The sequence below is a fragment of the Aethalodelphis obliquidens genome, unplaced genomic scaffold (genome assembly GCF_003676395.1).
Source record: "Aethalodelphis obliquidens isolate GAN/ISIS:26980383/991018 unplaced genomic scaffold, ASM367639v1 scaffold5, whole genome shotgun sequence".
Lineage (NCBI taxonomy): Eukaryota > Metazoa > Chordata > Mammalia > Artiodactyla > Delphinidae > Aethalodelphis > Aethalodelphis obliquidens.
Genome location: NW_020837949.1, coordinates 77,805,581 through 77,827,140, shown reverse-complemented (window position 1 = coordinate 77,827,140; position 21,560 = coordinate 77,805,581). Strand labels below are relative to the sequence as shown.

At 35.8% G+C, this 21,560-nt stretch overlaps 1 protein-coding gene across 4 annotated transcripts in view; it reads right to left on the bottom strand.

Annotated features, from left to right (window-relative positions):
• The window catches only part of SEMA3D (semaphorin 3D), a 209,297-nt gene that overhangs the window by 69,921 nt on the left and 117,816 nt on the right, over nucleotides 1-21,560 (bottom strand). For all 4 annotated transcript variants that reach the window (XM_027102734.1, XM_027102730.1, XM_027102731.1 and 1 more), the window contains 4 exons: nucleotides 18,230-18,292; nucleotides 8,946-9,065; nucleotides 4,176-4,269; nucleotides 1,431-1,559 (listed from right to left, as the gene is read on the bottom strand). In XM_027102734.1, the coding sequence (XP_026958535.1) occupies nucleotides 1,431-1,559; nucleotides 4,176-4,269; nucleotides 8,946-9,065; nucleotides 18,230-18,292 (406 nt within the window). The remainder of the gene's footprint in view (nucleotides 1-1,430; nucleotides 1,560-4,175; nucleotides 4,270-8,945; nucleotides 9,066-18,229; nucleotides 18,293-21,560) is intronic.

Sequence of the window (21,560 nt, the reverse complement as noted above, 5' to 3'; positions counted from 1 at the left end):
ATTCTTCAAAACAGCAAACTCTTTAAAAAAAAATAAATAAATCCATAATATCTTGTTACCTAAACAGATAACTGAGCTTTTCTACTGGTAAAATCTATGGAGTCACTCTCAAACCAAGTAATTCCCACGAAACCTTCACAATATTCACAAGATCAGCCTGCCTTGCACAAGTGTTAAGAAGTGAACAGTAATCACTAGTTGGGGATATTCTAAATTTGTTTACTCTGTTAATAGGGTTCTCTTTTGGTCAACAGAGATCACACTGTTGTGTAAACAAATGGATCTGGAGGTTTTGACTAAAGAAATGTTTCAGAAGTGTTTTTCCCTTTTGTTTATGTTGTCACTGCTTGAATGATACTGAGAGATACAGAGATAGCCCCTAGGAAATCTCTACCCAGGCCTCCTCCACTAAAACCCAATATTTATAGCGGGAATGAGAAATGCTGTGTGCCATGCGGTGAAATAAATTCCTATGTTAATCAGAAAACTTTAAAAAATCATGATAAAACCTGACCTGTTGTAAAGCAGTGGGGCAAAAGAAAAAAAAAAGGCTTTCACTATTCCTTCCATTAAATAAATTCATTTAGGAAGTCTTTTTGTTGTTGTTGAAAATTCGGAATACTGTATGACCGCTAAACACAAAAGTAATCAGACAAACTCATGTCAATATCAATATGCTTAAATTTTTGGAGGGACATGTTTTAACCAAAATAGAAATTATTTTTTAAATAAAAGAAGTTAGCATTACAATAACCCCTTTCTATTATGCTCACAGACAGTATTTGGCTTAGTCATTAAAAAACAGATAGCAGGAGAAAGATTGCCAACTTGAATCCCAGCTCTGCAACTGACAAGTTGGAAGACCTTGACCAAATTACTCCACTTCTCTCTACCTCAGTTTATTCATCTTTAAAAAGCACAGGGCTTCCCTGGTGGCGCAGTGGTTGAGAGTCCGCCTGCCGATGCAGGGGACGCGGGTTCGTGCCCAGGTCCAGGAAGATCCCACATGCTGCAGAGCGGCTGGGCCCGTGAGCCACGGCCGCTGAGCCTGCATGTCCGGAGCCTGTGCTCCGCAACGGGAGAGGCCACAACAGTGAGAGGCACGCGTACAGCCAAAAAAAAAAAAAAAAAAAAAGCACATAATAGTAATAACACATCTCTCATATTACATCATTGTGAATATTTTAAAAAATCAAGTAGCGCATGGAACAATGTCAAGGACAATAGCACACACACACAATAAATGTCAGCTGTTATTATTATATACACAGTAGGTTCTGGAGATTTGTCGAACGCACTGAGGAGCTATTTCAAATGTATTTTATATGTTGAGCTAAATCAGTTCCAAAACACATCTGAATGAATAATCATGAGTTCCTTATCTACCCAAAAGCAAAGGCAAAACGATCAAAAGTGTGAAAATCACTAACCATTGAGCCAGTGGTGCTCCGAAATATCAGTTCTGATGTAATGGTGGTCGTGAGTAGGCCCAAGGGACCGCGTGAATGCAGTGTCCTTGCCAAGGAAATCAGAAGCTGTTCCAGAGTAGAGGTACTCATCTGCAAGGGAGAAACGAATACTCAGGACTTCTAAGAGTTTACCGGCAGACACTACTGACAATAGACTAATTTCACAGCATGAAACCAATGATGTCTATTGCTTAACATCAGAAATATATTGTTTCATAAATTTCCCCTTCAGATTTTGAAAAATCTGCTTAGTTGAAGAAAAGATAACTCAGTGAACTTTGGTAAGCCGATGCTAACTACTACTTGAATATAAAAAAGGCCGGTGTCTTCCGAATTAATAATTGCACATGCATTTAGCTTCTGTTATGAATAAGTTCCTCTTCTTTCCCTTCTCCCCACAAATAATTCAAGGACATATCATAATTAGGAGTCTCTCTTTGTAATAACGCAAAAAAAATATTTAGAAAGTAAACGCCATAATGAGGAATGAATTGTGTAATTAGAATTTACTTAACCGACACAACCTCAGTGACCACAACTTTTCTTTGCCTAACCTCTGCTGAAAGGGAGCTTTCAGCACTGAAGTCATACTTTGTAATTATAACATGCTGCATTCCTTGTAGCTAATCATGTCTCTAATAGTTCTGATAAACAGGCATTTCTGAAAAAGGAAAGATGTTGCCATTACTGCATACCAAACTTCTGTCCTGTTATTTATGTAAAGTGAATATCCATGTTTACCAGAGACAGAAGGAGAGAGACAGAAGAGAAGAAAAGAGGAGAAAGGGGGTGAGAGAGGTAGAAAGAGGTGGAGAAGGGGGAGGAGGGAGGAAAGAAATGAAGAAGAAGGGAAAGGGGAGGAGAGGAAGATGGGGAGAGGAGAGGAAGAAAGGATAGAAGGGAGAGGAGGGGGGAGAAAAGGATGGGGGTTGGAAAAGAGGGGAATGGTGGTCCATGTTCCCTAACGCTGGTTAGCATGTAGTGGGAGAGCAGCCTGAGGCAGGAAGAATACGGTCCCTACAATAGCATGCATTACCCCTTTGAGAGCTAAGCCTCTGTTTCAAGAAATCTTTATATTCAACTACTTGGGGTTACACTTAATAGACTAAAATTTAAAAAACAGCTAATCTCTACAGAGCATTTAGATTTTTTAAATGCCTAAATAGAAGAACAACTACAGACACTGTTTTATCACTAAAGTTCAATTTTCCTCAGAAACGTATCTTGAAAATTCTGCCTTTGCATAAGTGATTCAGATACTTTCAAAATCCTCCAATTACATCCACTGAAATAAGACTTTTCCTGAACTACCTGAGACAACCAACCTAAATACTCATGACAATAGTCGACTTTCAAAAGGGGGAAACACACACACATACATATAAAAGAGAGAAACCACCCCCCCCCCAAAAAAGAGAGAAATCCAGTTATGTAAAGTAAATGTAGACATGGTACTGATTCCATCTCTTAAGTATATATGGTGGAAGGCAGTATTTCATTGTGGGGCAAGTTTTAAAAAGTAGAAGAATAACAATAACAACATCAATAAAGACATTATGAAAAAAGTTTGGTAAGAATAAAAACACACCATCAATTTGAAACATAAAACTACAAATATTCAAACATTTTGCCAGAAAAAATGGTGTATTTCAACATAAAAGTTGGATCTGTGTATCCAGACTTTAAAACTGTCTTCTTTGTATTTAAATTACTCAGGGGTTCCTACGAGGGGTCACCAACACCTACAATCTATTGTTTTTTATTAAGGGTGTGTCAACCCCACTTGACAGGTCAGAATCACAGATCATCAATCTCATTTTCTGAGGATAATGACTGAACATTAGTCACATAATTTTCAAAAAACACACACACTTTCACTTCAAAGGAAGAGCATTAGTTCTCGCTAAGTGAAAATTAAAATGTCATGGGGCGTCACTCTGATAGTCTATTCAGACATCTGATGGACAAGTTAAATAAAAAGAGACTGAAGTCATGAACCAAACCAAGACAAAAGAAGTCCTTATAATGGTTGAAATTCAGAGGTCATGCCGACATTCCTCAGAAAAGACTTCAGACCACACAGTACTGCCTTCTTTAAACAGGACAGTCCTCCCATAAGAGAATTTAAGATTTATACAAAGCAAGAGAAGACTGAATGTGCTAGCAAAAATTTCACATTGCCATTAATGTAATCAGGTTATGGTGAAACTGGGGTGAGAGGTGTTATACCATTCTTTTATCTGCATTCTACAGTTTGATTTATTTGTTTTATTCATTTATCCACTTACGTCTTATTATTAATCCCCCCCCTCACATCTTCAACATATTTTGTAACATATTATGTTCAAGGAATTGCTCAATTTAACTGCCATAGTGAACCAAATGGGGCATCGCTAAAGATAAGAAAATCTGGGACAGCTACATGTAGAATTATAGCACAATTGCATGTGTGTCATTTGTATTAAGAAGAATTCAACCTGAAGTTCATTTAAAATGTAACTGTGCTGACGTTAGGGATTACTGGAGCCTCACTTTCTGGATAAGGAGCTAAGTATAGAGAGACATGACACTAAAAAACTACAACCAAACAGCCAGTGGATGGTTAATCCAAAATAATCTTTAACTCATTGAGAAAATGTGGTTGAATCGACACACACCTTTTTAGAAAAACACCTAAAAGCTAGAACTATCCATCACGGATCTTACCTGTCATTACTGAAGCAAAAGGCTGCTGAGGATCAAAAGGACATTTCAGTCTGCCAGACTCCAAATGATGTGTGTCTAGTTTGAACATAACTTCCTGTTATGAGAAATATTAACACAAGTGAGATTTTTTAAAAAATATCCGAGTCAGCAAGAACGTAGGAGATAAGAACGAAATTCTAATTCATTAATTCAACAGAAACTGAGCAGATAGCACGCACATCATGCTGTGCTTCTTAACTCTTCCACAAATATTATTTCTAGCAAGACTCAGTTCCCATGTTTTGGTCTCCATTTGCCCAAAGTAATGATGATAATAATGAATGAATTTTTCAACCGGAAGTAGCAATATCCTCATCGATTCATTTAGCCTGGACCACTATCATTATCGAAATCACCATCAAACACTCCTACTTCTTAAGCCTAATAACTAATTTATTGAGCCTAATAAGCCAGGTTCCTCCTGTAAGGAATAAATTTACTATAATAATTATACTTTCATAACTATTATGGTCTATCTACCTAAGCATCTACAACTATACCAAATTACTTAAGCTTCGTGATATTTTTGTAATTTTAGTGACTTAAAAGCGTTGTAAGGCAGGCAGTTCATTTTCAGAGCTGTTGATACATGTGGGCAAAAAAAATCCTGTTGTAGTATTTTCACTATTACGAAAACACTATGCACATTAAAGCCACATAGTTATTTTGGCTGAAACATCTATTTTTAAAATAGTGGCCACAGACAGAATGGCATTGGCAGACTTTTAACATTCAGGGAAAAAAAACATCTTAAGTTGAACTTTCCAAGAAAAATATGAATGTATAATGAATATGGCCCCATGAGCTTGAGTGTTTCATAACAATGACAACACTGTCATCCAGCAAAAGACTGATGACTCAGGCTGCAAATGTACTAGTTAGAGAAATTCAGCATTTCAGATATTCTCTCTAGATGGCATATCTACAGTTATATCAGAGCACACATGCAATTAAAAGGGATCATTCAGTGCCACTTACCTAGAAAGCAAGTAAAGAAGCAAAAGGGATAGAGGAAATATTTGGATTATTATTATTGTATGATGTGTCATTTCAGATCTTTTTCTTATTAACAGGATCAACAGTAATTACCGCCTTATTAAAAAATAGTAATACCAATTTAAATAGCATGATTAACATTTGCCATTTTATAGTTTTAAGTAAATACACTTTAATACTAAGAGTAATGGTACTTAACAATTAATACATACTAACCATGGGCCAGGAACTTGATGTACATTGTCTCACTGAATCTTCACCACTAACCTAAAGAGGTAGCCACTTTAATTCCAGCTTTACAAGAGGAATATTGAGCATAAAAGGGGGTAAGTATCTTGTTCAGCATCACATAGTGAATAAGAGGCAAAGCAGTAGCTTGAACTCAGGGCTGTCTCCAAAGTTCATGTTTTTAACTAATCTAGTCTCAGGATTTCAAACTCATGGATTTAGAAATGTGTTGAAATTAATGTATAGACTCACCATGACCATGTAACATGATCAAGCCCAAGTATGTTTAGTTAGAACAGTTCAGCTAATGACAAGTTGTGATAGTGGCGCCTAGGCATGAAAAAAGTCCAGTGAGAACACATTTAGGGCATGTTTCCCAACTGTGGATGGGGCTAGAGATATGTCAGGGAAAAACACCTACAGATCACGGCTCTTAAGAATGTTTAAATATTAAGGGCACATTATTCGCCACAGGTCAAACAGAACTGTTGACTCTAAAGCCTATAATGGGACGTTGTAAAGGGAAAAAGTAAACTGAATCCTGGTGTGCCAGAAGATTATAGTGAAAAGCTAAAAAAGAAAAACCAAGAAAACATCTGGGAGAATGTCATAGTTGATACAAAGTCCTAGATAAACCCTTATAATTGTACAGACTTCTGTTGTCAAAACGCAGCATTTCATTAAATTCTCAAGATAAGCCCATAGAATTGGTATTTGCGGAGGCTAAGGACAAGGTCTCCCTTATAATCTCCTGGAGAAAGGAGACAGCAGGAAAGCAAGTTTCCTTAAGCCAGAGTCAAGGATACCAACAAGAAAATGATGTAAAAAAATAATGGCTGATTAAATGGACTCCCTGAGATAAACTGAATGACATGACACTTTTTTTGAGACAACTTTAATTTTATAAGATTTTCCCCATTAAATTCCTTAAGCCTAATTAATCATGCAAAAAAGTACCTGTCTAAACTGCACACAGAGAAATACTGTTGAAGTAAAGACATAAGAAGATAAGAATAGGAAATGTTTAACTATCACATTAGGAAAAATTATTATTAATATTATTAATACTATTAATATTTAAATATGAGATTTGCAGCAGAAGGAAGATTCCAGAGGAAAGAACATACTTCCAATCTAATTATTAAACAACTATCAGGCACCCCCAGGATTGCAGAGTAGATACATAGGTAGGTAGATAGATAGATAGATAGAGACTGCAGACACTATGCTGAAATAAAGTTTATATACATACTTTTGACATACTTGTCTCTGCCTTTCTGTGTTCTTGTTGCCTAATACGGCTGCGAATTAAGTGACTGGAATAGAGCAAGGGCTATACCGAAGCCTATGCACAATCATTTTCTCATTTTATTCTTAAAATAACTCTGAGTTACTATTATTATTGTCATCGTTTTGCTGAATAAACAGAAGCTTAGAGAGTTTATGCAGAAGACCGTGGAGCCATGGTAAATGATCCGAGCCATAATTCAAACTCTGGCTCCTCATGTTTAGCTCTTAGTTGTTGTCAACAGCCCTGACTTCTATCCTGAAATCTGAATCCAACCGCCCACTTGGTATGACCTACGGAACATTTCTCAAATGCAGAATGTACAAAACTAACTCACGATTTCCCCCACAAATCTGTTACTCTTCTCATCTCAATAAATAACACCCCTCTCCAACTCACTGCCAAAGATAGAAATCTGGGATTTATTTTAGCTGTTTCCTCTTTCTTCCCGTTGCCCCAGGCACACAAAACAGTGGTCCCCAGGAAGAGGGCTTCGCACACTTCTCTCCTCCATCCCTGTTATCTGTTGCTCTTCCCTGTTCCCAGCCACCTGAGAAGCAATCTTATCTATTTGAAGATGGAAGTGCCTTCCCTCTGAATGGACAGTGAATCCTGGGACTAATAATTCATTTTAGAAGAGAACGGTCTTCAAGCAGGGCTGCCATACAATTACCTGTACTCCTGACTAGTGGAAAACTCACAAGGCTCAATATCCCTGTTCACTCATAATTGTCTTATTCACAGAACTTGTAAATCTGACTGCCCCTGGGCTTTTTGACAGTCTCAAGCTAAGTAATTAGCTCCTTCTATATTCCCTTTCAGCATTTGTGACTTTTAGGAGTTAATGAACACTATTTGCATCCCTCAGCAGGTTGTGAGTTTGGCTTTTAGCCCCAGGCCTCAAAACACATCCAAGATGTGGGGCTATCTCATGTAATTGCAGCCTATGCTATAAGCCACTGTTATATATTACTCTTCATCAAAGCTAGGCAAGAGAACATTACACTGGCAACAAAGTATGATGGATTCAAGTTGCCAAGTCTCCTAGTGCTTCAGAGATTTAACTATCAGGGTTGCTTTACTTTCAAACCATTGAGTCTGGGCTGGTTAGACAAGTTGGTTAGAGAGAAAAATTTATCCAGCCACAGTTGTGGGTTTGATCTCTGCTTGAATCAGTTAAATCAGTGTAAAGAAACCTGTACCATGAGCCCAGACTTTACTTTCAAACACGCAGCCAATTACCCTGCAAATATGTGTGGTTATTCACAAGAAGTATATACATAAACATAAGGATGACAGTGTAACCCATCAACCCACACAAAGGAATGATTTAGAGTACATATTCTAAAGCTCAGTTGGGCATGCTTGCTCTAGCGATAGGCTACTTTGGTTCAATTCCTTGCTAGGCCATTTATTAGTTGGGTGACTTAGGCATGGTATTTCATTCTACTGAGACTCAGTTTTTACTAACTTGCAAACTGGAAGTTATTAAGGTACCAACTTCATTAACAGTGTTGTGAAATTACAAAAACAATCCATGTAAAGTGCCTGGCACAGTCCATGACACAAAGAAAGTACTCTAACGTGTTGTTGATTAAATTATTGTAACCTGCATGTTTCTTATTTACTGAAATGCTCATTGATTGCTGGAATACATTACTCCTAATTAATACATCCCACATTTCCACTATGTCACTTTGGTCTGGCAGAAATAATAAGTCCAGTGTGATAACAACTATCCATACAATTTTAAGAAAATCATTAAAATTATCTGTATTTAGTGTCTACTATTGTAAACATAAGTAACAGGTCAAATTTGTTGGATGGGGAAAATTAAATTATTTATAAGATATCATTCCGTTGCGAGGTCTTATGGGAAATAAATTTTTACCAACCGCAACATACTAAATAGATTTAGTTATAAAGGAAACTCAAGAGAAAATAAAGCTGTACATAGAGCCTAGAAAACAAGCACTTTCAACACTGTATACCATTTATTTTAATCATATCACTAAAAAAACTTTTAATGAAGAAATTTTTATTAGGTGGATAAAGTGTACAATCAAATTGGCAATCCATAAAGTGGTTTGGAATATAAGTTCTTATTCAGTTCACACAGAATATGATTCAATCTTTATATTCAAGTCTAACTATTTTATGTCATAGGCGTTAAGTAACAAGTTATTATAATTGTTTTTGTGCTATTTCATTATATTTACCTCCTTGTAGATTCCAAGATCAATATATCCACATATTGGATGAAATGCTCCAGTTCCACACACATAAACATGAGTTTTGTTATAGGGTTGAAGTACCCGGATGAAATTTGCACATTCTGTCTATTGGGCATAAAAAAATAAAAGCATTAGCATACAATTCAGGTATTTGAAAGATTATCATTCATACCACCTGTTTCCCAAGTAGATTAATTATCAAAAATAAGAACTAAAATAAAAAAGACTTATGAGAAATGTTTAACACCTGACTTAGCAAAGGAGGCAAAACAAATTAGAAACTATGGCTTTAATGAGTGACTGAAGTTTTTTTGAATAAGGTTTTGAACTAATCACAGTGCTAGAATGCACATCTCTATAGTGGGACTCAATGGGGCCTAGAGAATGAACATAATGTGAATGAGGTATCCATACTTTCTTTCAAGGATTTCCTACAGAACCAAACCCATCATGCTCTGATGTTCCCACATTGTCTATCCCATATAGAACCTACTGTGTACAACTTCAACTGTCTCAGCTATGCTAAACAAAACACTCAACACATATGTGTCTTCCTATATATTATCCCGTTCTTATTTTCCGGAATTGCCTACCACTTTATTTCCATTTATTTTCAATGTTACAGAGCCTTTAAGACTTACCTTAATTCCTGCTTATTTCAAGAATCTCTTCTGTTTTTTCCATAAATATTTTTTTACACCAAGTCAAAATTTTAAGAGACATATTTCTGCCTCTTTTGCAAATGTTTAGGCCTAAAAATATTTCTTTCCAATGTATAGCTTTATAACTTAATTATTTTCTATCCCCCAATTACTTGTAAATAGTGACTCAATTTTTCAGAGTAGTCATTCTTGTTATTATATATTATTTTCAATTCATCTTCTGTAAGTCATCCCTTCTCTTTACATAATTAATGGCAACAATTTGTTAACCATGGCTTCATGATTCCTGGGCCCAAAGACTCCTGAGAAAACACTGGGCAGTAGTCTACTTTTATTCTAGATCAACTTTACCCAGGAGGTGGGCAGGTGTTTATTAAGGAGGTTGGAAATCTACGAAACGACTGAGATTCAGAGAAAAAGTCCATTTTCTCTCTGCCTGAGTGGCCACGGGTCCTTCACCTGTCAGGTCACTGTTGTTGTTAGGGTCGTTAGGAGGAGGGTATTAAAAAATAAAAAAGATAATGACCTAACTGGTAGGATGATTTTTTAAATTAAGTAAAATTTTTAAAAGGCAGACAACAACTTAGCTGATAGGATTATGATTGTTATGTGGACTAAATTAAAGAATGTAACATTTAATAATTGTTTATCACTTACTCTGATTTTGATCTATACAGAATAATCAATATCCCAGTGGCTGTTCTGATTTTAGAATGAATAGCTATGTCTCCATATCTGTGGTACAGAGTTCCTAGTACCTAGGTCTTCCTCTGTCCAGCTAGCCTGGCAATCTTATGTCTCAAGAATTTGTAGAACCCAGTGAATAAAATCTGCACATTCTACTACAGAAAAATGTTATAAAGAACTAACTTATTGAGTTTTCTGCTCTCTGCTTCCTTATAAACAAAGAAGTTGCTTAAGACTATATGAAAGGACAGTTCCAACCCCTCAGTTAACCACGCAAGGGAAGGATGTTTCTTTATCAGGTAGGAAGAGTGGGCACTTTGTAACAGCAGAAGGGCCACTGCATATGGTTACACAGGTTGTATGCTGTGAAAAAAGTCCTATCTGAGGAAGTGCAAATCACACTGCAGACATCTTTGTTACCTTGAATATTTTCATATGTTTAGTATATGTTCTCATATAATTATTATATGTAGCCTCCTAAGAAAGGAAAATTTTATATTCATTAAGACAATTTTCTGTCAGATAATCTTACTTAACAAAATCATATTCTGTGTTTTCCACCCTTCCATCAAGGTGTTTGATGAAGAGAATTTATTTTCTATTGACACAAAGGCACCACAGAGAACTAGCTTCATGTTCTTTTACATCATGCTAGACAATCGCAAATGAAAACCTAATTCAGAGAGTAAATATGCCCTACTAATGGTTTTGAACGAATGACACAGTAATATGAGATAAGCCAAGGCAAAAAAAAGAGGAAAAATATATGCAATCAGCAGATAAATTGCAATGATGGCTTCACTGCTAGGGTAAGAGATTTTAATATTCTCTAGCTTTCATTTTTGCTCACTCATGCTCACTGAAGGGACTTTTATTTATTGGTCTTTTCCCCATGAAGAGATTTATGCAGGGTGAAATCTACACATGGAACAGTATACAGGGAGGGCAAGAGTAGAGTTATATGCCTGGAGTAAGGTGGGATTCACTCACTGCCAGTGATTTCACCATTTTTTCAAAAGCTCAGTGTTACCAAAGAATCATAGAATTTAGAGGGTAATTGTTATGGAGTGAATATCTGTGTCCTCCCAAAATGCATGGGTTGAAACCCTAAACCTCCCAGGGTGATGGTATTAGGAGGTGAGGCCTTTAGGAGGTAATTAGCTTTAGAAGAGGTTTGGAGAGTGAGGTCCTCATGATAGGATTAGTGCCTTTCTAAGAAGAGACCAGGGCACTCGCTCTCACTCTCTCTGCCCTGTGCAGATATCACAGGAAGATAGCCACCTGCAAGCCAAAAAGAGAATTTTCACCAAAGACCAAGTCGGCCTGCACTTTGACCTTGGATTTCCCAGCCTTCAGAACTGTGAGAAATAAATATCTGTTGTTTAAGCAGCCTAGTTTATGGTATTTTATTATGGTAGCCCAAGCCGAGTAACACAGTAATCTTACAAGATTGTGAAATCAATATTTGTATAAAGAAATAAAACAACTGCCTTTCCAGATTATAAATTATAAAGTCAGAAAGACTAGGGACTGTGAGAGACACAGCACTGTTTAAAAAGGCAAATGAGGCCCAGAGGGAAGTTTTACACACATAGGAGATATAATTTGAGTGATGATAAAGAAAAAGCTCTGAATCACACCTAAAACATTTCCCATCCTTTAACTTTCCTGGGAGTTACTTTATTAAAATGCAGCCAGCCCTGGAAAGTAACCTATTATTCTAGTTTTTACTTTGGTGAGATGTCACCAAGGATGTATTTCTGAAATTCCTCTCTTCTCTCAGATTGGGCTGCCATGGAATAGAACCATGTATCCTGAGTTATCTGACACAGTTTACCAAAAAAAGTCAGTTCTGCTCAAAGTTTTCTGTGGTGAAGTTGATGGAGGGCAGTTCTCTGGGAAGCCTGGAGGCAATGACAGGGCAGTGAGGGGAAGAAACCGGGGACAGAGATTCTAAAAGAGAAGGTCTCATTTTAAATTTTGCCTGGGGTGGACATTTCAGCCAAACACTGGAAGCAAAGCAAAAGCCTTTACAATGATTTCTCTTTTAATTTATAAAGCTTCCAAGATCTGCTTCAACAGCATGAGCAATAATTAACTTGACTTAATTCACTTAGTGACCGGCATGGCTATTAATGGTGGTGTAATTCTGTGAGGCATAAAGAAAGATAAATTCGAGAAGCAGCTGTTTTAACTTTCCCTGAAAGCTGGCTAATTTATCAGCTATTGCCCACAATGGCAAGGGTTGGGGCATGACACCAAACAATTCAATTCAGCCAGTAATGTACTCAACCTGGGAAAAGAACTGAATTTCTCCTTCCTTCCCCACGCTTCCCACCTCCCTAACTCTCCACTGGAAGAAAGAGAGAGAGAACTAAAAACAAGTATCAACTTTCTAATTCTCTCAAGTAAGATTATTTATTTCAATTTTTACCTCTCATCCACATCCTTACATATATCTAAAGAGATATACAATTAAATAAATAAAACAAATATGAAACAATACTTAGAGAAAAGACAAGTAAATATTAGTTTATATATCAACACTTAGAATTTTTGTTTCCCCCTAATACCTAGAAAAATATTAGCAAAACAGAACTACTTGTAATTCTCTAACGTTACATATAGTCCAGTTAAATCCAATACAGCTTTATATGTATTTCTGATAACTGACTTATAATCACTAATTTTAATTTATTTAGGTTATATATGAAAAGACACTTATGATTAAGAATGTGGTCTGGGCTTCTCTGGTGGCGCAGTGGTTGAGAGTCCGCCTGCCGATACAGGGGACACGGGTTCGAGCCCTGGTCCGGGAAGATCCCACATGCCACGGAGCGGCTGGGCCCCTGAGCCACAACTGCTAAGCCTGTGCGTCCGGAGCCTGTGCTCCGCAACGGGAGAGGCCGCGATAGTGAGAGGCCCGCGCACTGCGATGAAGAGTGACCTCCGCTCGCCACAACTAGAGAAAGCCCTCGCGCAGAAACGAAGACCCAACACAGCAAAAATTAATTAATTAATTAATAAACTCCTACCCCCAACATCTAAAAAAAAGAAAAAGATTGATAGATTAAAAAAAAAAAAGAATGTGGTCTGTTTTTTGTGTTTAGCATATTTTGCAGAATATTGTGATCCTCAAATATTTTGTGATCATTCGCCACATGCCTATCATTGTGCTACACCTTACGTTTGTCTAGCAGACTTCTGATAGAGTTCAGTCTGCAAAGATATCTGTTTAGGTCTTACAATGTTGAAAATATTTTAATAAGTTGTCAATGCTTCAAAATAAGTATATGAAAATCCAAATATCCCATTTCTCTCTTAAAAATGAAACATCTCACAGGGGAGGATTTCTACAGAGCAAAACCAGTTGAGGTAGAAAGGCAAAGAAAAACATTTTAAAGGGAAAAAAATTGAGTGATATGCCTATCAAAATCTATATATCAAGTAGGATAACTAGGAAAGAATATTTTTTATGTGAGTGGATCAGAAAGTAATAACATATGAATATAAATCCTAATTTTACAACTACATAAAATATTTAGCATTTATAGTAATTAAAGAATGTCAAGCTTGGGCTTCCCTGGTGGCGCAGTGGTTGAGAGTCCGCCTGCCGATTCAGGGGACACTGGTTCGTGCCCCAGTCCCAGAAGATCCCACATGCCGCAGAGCGGCTGGGCCCGTGAGCCATGGCCACTGGGCCTGTGCGTCCAGAGCCTGTGCTCCGCAACGGGAGAGGCCACAACAGTGAGAGGCCCGTGTACCGAAAAAAAAAAAAAAAAAAAAAAAGAATGTCAAGCTAAAACAACAAAAATAATTTTCTTTTTGTTGGCAAAAATTAAATATATTTATTTCATTCATTAATGTATTAGTATTAAACATTAACTATATGTTATATCCAACATTAGCAAGGGTATGGGGAAATATACCCTCTTAAGAGCATGCACTGCTGGATAAAGCATAAGAAGCATAAACTTTCTGGAGGGCCATTTTACAATGTATATAAAAGATTTTATATCCTTTGACCAGTAATTGTACTCAATAACCTAAGATGTTCACAATATTTATATATAAGGCTTTTTATGTGCAGCATCATTCACAATAGTAAAAACTGGATATCTACCAAAACTCTAACAATAGGGGATTGATGAAATAATATATAAAGGAATGCAGTGCAGCTATTAAAAGTAGTGTTATAAAAAAGGAATTTAATGACATGGGAAAATGCTCATGGCAGTCTGCGAAGTGAAAAAAAAATGTTTTAAGGGACAATGTATACAATGATTTCATTCTGAAAAATAGTAAATAGATAAGATAGAAGAATAAACATCAAAATGTCACCAGCTATCTCTGGGTAATATTCATGGGGAAGAACTATTTACAGATGAATTCTATATAATTTGCAAACTTTCTACAATGAACACTTTGTTTTACTTTAGATGTTCTTAAAAAAGAAAAAAAGAATGTAATCAGAAAACTTGAGAGATGGAAGACCCTTTAACCCTATGTAATGTCTCCATTGACAAGGTTGTGCGCCTCTACAGTCAAGCCGACCACTCAGGCTGCCCACACCCCATGCATTCTTTTGCCTGGACTGAGCAGTTTACCCCACTCTTTTATAGCAGGACCAGACATTTCTTTAGTGACTTTCTTTTGAATAATATTTGAAGCAGACACAAAATGCAACCAAATAGCTTCCTGTCACCTCTTCCCTTCCTTGGATTAAACTGGGGACTGTGCTCAAGAAAGTGGAATAGCTCTCTTTTGTTTCCTCTCCTTCCACTCCCTTCCCACGCCAATGAGCTAACTTTCATTATGGTAAATAATTCACTATTTTTCAGTTATATAGTACCTTTGTGTAAAGGGACAGTCTTTCCAAACACTTGTTAATTCAAAACACACTCTTGGGAAGTAGGTAAAAATTACTAGAGAGAAGGGAGGAGAGAGGGTAATGCCAAAGGCAATAAAAGATGTTAATAAAACCACACACTTGCCTCAGTTTTCTGTTGGCCAAAATCTATGTAATGCTGTAAAATGAGGATCTGCATTATGGTTATCGTGAAGAGAGAAATGATTTGAGGGATACAGTTTGTAGACCTTACACATACAACTCAGACCTTGATGTGTAGATTATAGTGTATTATAAGAGCATAGATGGTGGGGCAAGCCTTCTGGATTCAATTCAATATTTACTAGGTATGTTATATTGGGCAAGTCATTTAAACGTTCTGGCCTCAGTCTTCTCATCTGGAAAATGAGGAATAAAAATAAAATCTAACATACCGTATTGTTGTAAGGATTAAACGAGATTATAGGTATAAAGCTTTGAAAGCAGTTCCTGGAACATGGTAAGTGCTATAAAAATGTTAGCTATTCTTAGTAACTCTAAAATACAGTATTATTTTAAAGGGGCAAATTGAAAAGAAGGAAACAAAGACTTGCATTACACCTACATAATTCAACAGCAAACTTTATAGACTTCAGTAAAAAGAGAGAAGCTCCCTAAATCTCTAATCCTAGGTTAACGGTGTACTTAAAGTACACAGTGTACTTTAAAGTGTACTTAAAGTCAGAGGTGACTACAAGCTCTCAAATACAATTGAATTGGAAGAATAGGTTCCATATACTGGGTCTTATGTACTCTCTAGGATACCACCTTCAAGAAAGTTTATCACCCTTTGTTTTAGCTTGATAAGAGGGGCAACCGAGTTACTCTACAACTGGAATTAGTGAACATACTGAAATGAGAAAACTGTCACAATTAAAACTTCACTGATTAACCTTGAGTGCTTATCCTTCACCTGTTCCATGGGAAAATTGACACTACTCTGTTGGAGTAGATTTAAAACACCCTTTTCCTACTTGCCTCCTTATCCTACACTCAATACTGATGAAACACAAAAGTGTTCACACTGTTTATGACATGCTTCTACTGTTATGCAACAAAGTAAATTTGAAAAATCACAACCAAAGCATCCTTCTTTCCCATGAGTTCAAAAAAGTACTGTTGCTTTTGCAGACTGGGGCACCTGCTCCCAGGGCATCTGACATTGAACAGGGTGGAGAGATTAGAGACATGAAAGGAAGAATATATTCTACATTAGTTTACACTCTTTCATTTCTAGCAAAATAAATGTAAAAACTTTTTCCTGTTGCATTTGAAGCACACACTTTCTCTGATATATTTCTGCTAACATAAATGTGCCCCAAAAGTCACATTTAACACTAACTGAATACAGAATGAGGCATAACCAAAAGTTTTTTTCTTTTACTTTGTTTTGATTATTTTGTTTTGCAGGACAGTCATCCTTCAGTATCCTCGGTGGATTGGTTCCAGGACCTTGACATTTGTCAAAATCTGAGGATGCTCAAGTCCCTTATATAAAATGGCAAACACACAGCCTCCCATATACTTTATCTCTAGATTACTTATAATACTTAATACAATGTAAATGCTATGTAAACAATTGTAAATACAATGTAAACACTATGTAAACAGTTGCCAGTAAGCAATAAATTCAAGTTTGCTTTTTGAACTTTCTGGAATTTTTGGAATATTTTTGATGCACGGTTGGTTGAATTTATAGACTTAGAACCTGTGGCCAACTGTACAGTGGCTACATATAAGGAATCATTTGTGTAATATCTATATCCCTCATTAGATTAAAAGATCCATGAGCGCTTTCATACACTATTAATGCACATATTTAGGCTCTTAATAAATATTTGTTGGATAAATGAATGAACAAATGAGTGAATAAAGTCTTCTAAGCTTCCCCTTAAGTTCATTAGGCAACATACGTCGTGTTGCTTTACCTTTATCACAATAATAAAGTGAGAATTGTTAAATATAATTATGCTTTCAAACAACACATACTGTTTGCTGTTATTAAATATGAGGGCACTGCTCAGTTTAATACTCCTGGGTTATAGTGGTTAGAGGAAACATTCCAGGATACTGCAAAGGAAGCCTCATGATGTCCATGCTTTTGCCCAAAGTTACAACTTTTTCATCTTGAGTTACATCCAGGATGTGATTTCTTTCGCCAAAGAAGAGCAATTCTCCCTATCATTACAGGGCAAGAAGTCAGGGCAGAACACAGAGCATCTGGCCTGAATCAGAACATTCAGATGAGAAGAGGCAGTTAGAGCCACAGCATTGCTGGAGATAAAAAAAGGCAACACAATTTGGGGAAGCATGTAAGACAGCTTGGACAGTGCAAAAGCAATCCAGACAAGACACCCCAAAGATGATGAGGGCAGTTATACCTGTTAAAGGGGTTTCTCTGGTCCTTAAGGGAGCTTAAACTAGAAGTTTATACTAGGACCCCACTATTTATCCTTTATAAGTTATTTCCTATAGTTACTCTTACATAAATTTTGGAGTAAATTATTTCTAGTTCTTATTCCAGAATGTTGTATTATTCATTTTCAACCAATCTTTCTTAATAGCTCTATAATGTCTACTTTTGCAAGAATTCTTGTAGATGTTGTAAGTTTAATTTCACCCCAAATTAAATTAAGATGTCAAGTGTGTGTTTGTAATGCTAAAACCACTGATGATTTTGTGTACTTTCACAAAATATATGCATTAGATGAAAAACACACAACCCTAGAAATACAGTATTTTCTGATGGTTTATTTTTAAATATTTCAAATGTATTTCTGAGATTTTTTTGTGAAGAAAATACAGTCAGAATTAACACTTTGGAAAGGGTAGTATTTCTAAATTTCTGAGAACAATGTCATTCCTTCTGGCAAGGTAGAAACATTTTATACCATATTAATCTTTACACAGAATATTAGTGTAGCCTTAAAAATAATATACTAATGCCATTAATTCAATAAAACCCAATATAAATATTTGTTATCATATCAGCACCAGTTTAACAAAGATGTTCTTTAAAGTCTCATACTTACATTGGCATCTTTCCCAGCTAATTTACACAATTCCACCCGTTCCTTTGCAGCAGGCCAATAAATCTGTAAAACATTTCAAGGTGTGTTAGAATCTGAATATCTAAAACACTACACAATTCTAATTAGGAGAGTGAGTGTGTGAAATTAAAGAGTGGCTATCAAGACAAAAGCATGCTGTTAGATAGGATGTAGGAATTTTGAGATTTAAATATTTTCCAAAGCCACCCTTAAAAGATTATAAGAAAACACTGGGCAGAATCATCCACTTGTTAATCTTCTAATTTCTTTTAAAATGTATTTAATAATAGATAAATCATGTTGAGTAGGCCATAACTTCCTATTGTGACGTCAATGGAATTTCAGGTTAGCATTTGCTTAGGTAAGAGATTCTTTTTACCCTGTTTTTCTGTGTTTTCTCGGACTGGTAGTGCATTATAAACACACGCAATGAGGTGTGAGAAACAGCTCTTTGTCACAAGCATAAATTATCACTCCAAGTCAAAGACCAGTGTGGACTTGTTGACAATATTTAACACAGATAGAGCTGAGATGCACCTGTCATTTAGTTAAACATTAGGTAAGACAATAAGCATTATCTTATTTCAATCTCACAATGACCCTATGAGATAGCTGTACTTACTCTCCCCGTTTTCAGGTCAGAAAATTTCTTCATACAGTCATTAAACAAGTCAAGGGCCATGAAGCTGGTTCGCAACAGAGCCAAAATATGACCCAAAGTCTGCCCCTTGAACTGGGAGGGTCTCAACCACTACATAATAAATATCATTTGGGCAAATACATTAAGGACAAAGGCAGAAGGCTCCTTGATTGGTCACTTTTAATCATGCTTTATCAGTCTTGAACTTATCACAAATAGTTTTTTGTTTTTTAACAAATTTTAGAAATTCTTCCAGGAAGTTTTTCAGAATAAGGCCCCAAACAGTTGCATTACTCCTTTAGCTTACAGAAAAAAATGCTCTTTGTTAAGCTATAGACAAGAAGAAACAAGAAAGTCAAGCTCTTAGTAGCTTATATGTTCCAAGAGTTCCTGACAAACCTTTATTATGTTTTTCACCAATGTTAGCAGAAAATATTTTAATAGGTGGGGAAAAAGGAAAATATCCTGAGGGAATACACTGAAAGAGACTTGTTAAACCTGGAATGAACAAATGATTTAGAAGTCACTAATGTTTATATGATATTATCCTCATAGTGAAATTTTAGGGTTTTATGTCTCTGAATAAAGAAGAACATAGACTAGCACTTACAGTCTCTGAACAGACAAATACGATTAAATTACTGAGATTTTTAAATGAAGTAAGGTTGTTCATTTAGAGCACATTTTAACAACTACAAATTACAATCAAAGGGTGTACATAGATAGGGTCGTTGAGCGCCAACAGCAGGCTCAGGCGACCAGCTAACCTGGATGTGGTTCACAATGAAGACCTAAAGAGGCTATTTATAAAGAATGCTTTAAATCACTGCAATTATACTTTCACATAATTTTGAATAGTAGCCAGCAATAAAACATGAATGGACTACAGCAATGAAGAGCAATATGAATGGACCTTAGCAATTCATTATTAGGTGAAAAAAGTATATTCCCCAAAATGACAAACAGCATGATCTCCATAGAATAATGTTTAAAACAACTAAGATAAAAGACACTTTTTAGGTATATATGTAGATACAATAAATATGTAAAAAGAAAAGCAACAGAGTGATGAATACAGGACTCAGAAAGATGGTTACCCAAGACTGATAAAAATATTATACTGGCGGTAATAAACAGGTTATTTAACAGATTTTAGCTTTTGTTCTGGATGGTGCATTTTCAAGTGTTTACTACATAATTAAAAACAACTAAGTAATGTAAGTTAGTAAATAAATCAAAATGGGCCATGCACAGGCCAAATGATAGTCGGTCATCGACCTGGAATCATGAAGTCCTAAATAAATGAATATATGAATAGCAAAAATAAAACACCGTAGCTGTCAGGAAATTTGACACTTTCTTCACATTTTTTTGTTTGTTTTTGTTTTGTTTTTTGTTTTTTTGTTTTGTTTTTTATTGTTTGTTTTTTGTTTTGTTTGTTTTTGTTTTTAATCACTGGTAGCAAAAATACTGAATTGAGTATTCTTTTTTGTCCCTTAAAAATAACATCCTGAATTTATGAAAACTTTGCTTCATATTTGAACTTATGAACTCAAGGTATCCTCTCACTTTTTTCTTGCTGATTCTTTTTTTTATTATTTTTCATTATGGTAAAACATTCATAACATAAAATGTACCATCTTAGCCATTACAGTATTGTTAAGTATATTCATTTTGTGCAACCAATCTCAAGAATTCTTTCATCTTGCAAAACTGCAACTCTATACTTGCTGATTCTTGAATATTACAGTGATTTTACAAAGGATAACTTTGTATCATTGGAATGAAAATAAATGGTACACAGAAAGCATGTCCATGATGTGTCAACTGGTTTAGTCACTAGTTCATTTTATTTGGTCTCAAGTCTAGATTAATATTTCTTTGAATCCTTTCAATATGTCAGATCTTGTTCTTTTCTGTTTTATACTATGGTCAGATTTAGTCACATTTCAGAAATAAATTTAGAATAAATATTTGTAGATTTGTTCAGACCTGAATATTTCACTGGTATTAGTACTATACAAAAAAAGAAAGAAAGGGAAATACAGGACTCTTTCACATGAAGTGTGACTTAAAAAGGAAAAAGAATATCACTGGGTTCTATTCTTTTACCTTTAACCAGTGTATTGGGTGATTTGAGTTGAAGTAAATTATGAGACGAATGATGTTTCTAAAATTAATTTTGAATGTATTTATAGGCGCTTCAAAACGGAGGGAGTTATTTAAAGATTGACAAAATGTGGAAGCAATCTTCTTTATCATTTTTGAAACCTAAATGGAAGTTCCAAGGTTAGCACAGAGTAGTTACTGTTCATTAACCATTTGTCCATTAGACACATAATTATGAAAGGGCTTCTGTATACCTGGCAAGGTGTGGCACTGAGGTGCTAAGATGTGAGTCAGGAAGACAGTTCTGTAAACAGATAGGGTACGTGCACTTCCATAGGAGATATAAACACTATAAGAAGAGAGCAAAAAGGATAGAGCCACTAGCCATTGTTTTAAATTACTTGCTTTTAATAGTTTCAACTCTAATGTAACAGTTTAGCTTAGCTTAATAGTTTCAACTCTAATTTTGTCTTAAAGACTTGATACTAAAATCGTAATTGCAGATTCTTTTTTCTCTTTGCAAAGGGATACAAATTTCTAAAAGATGTTTTAATGGTTTTGTTG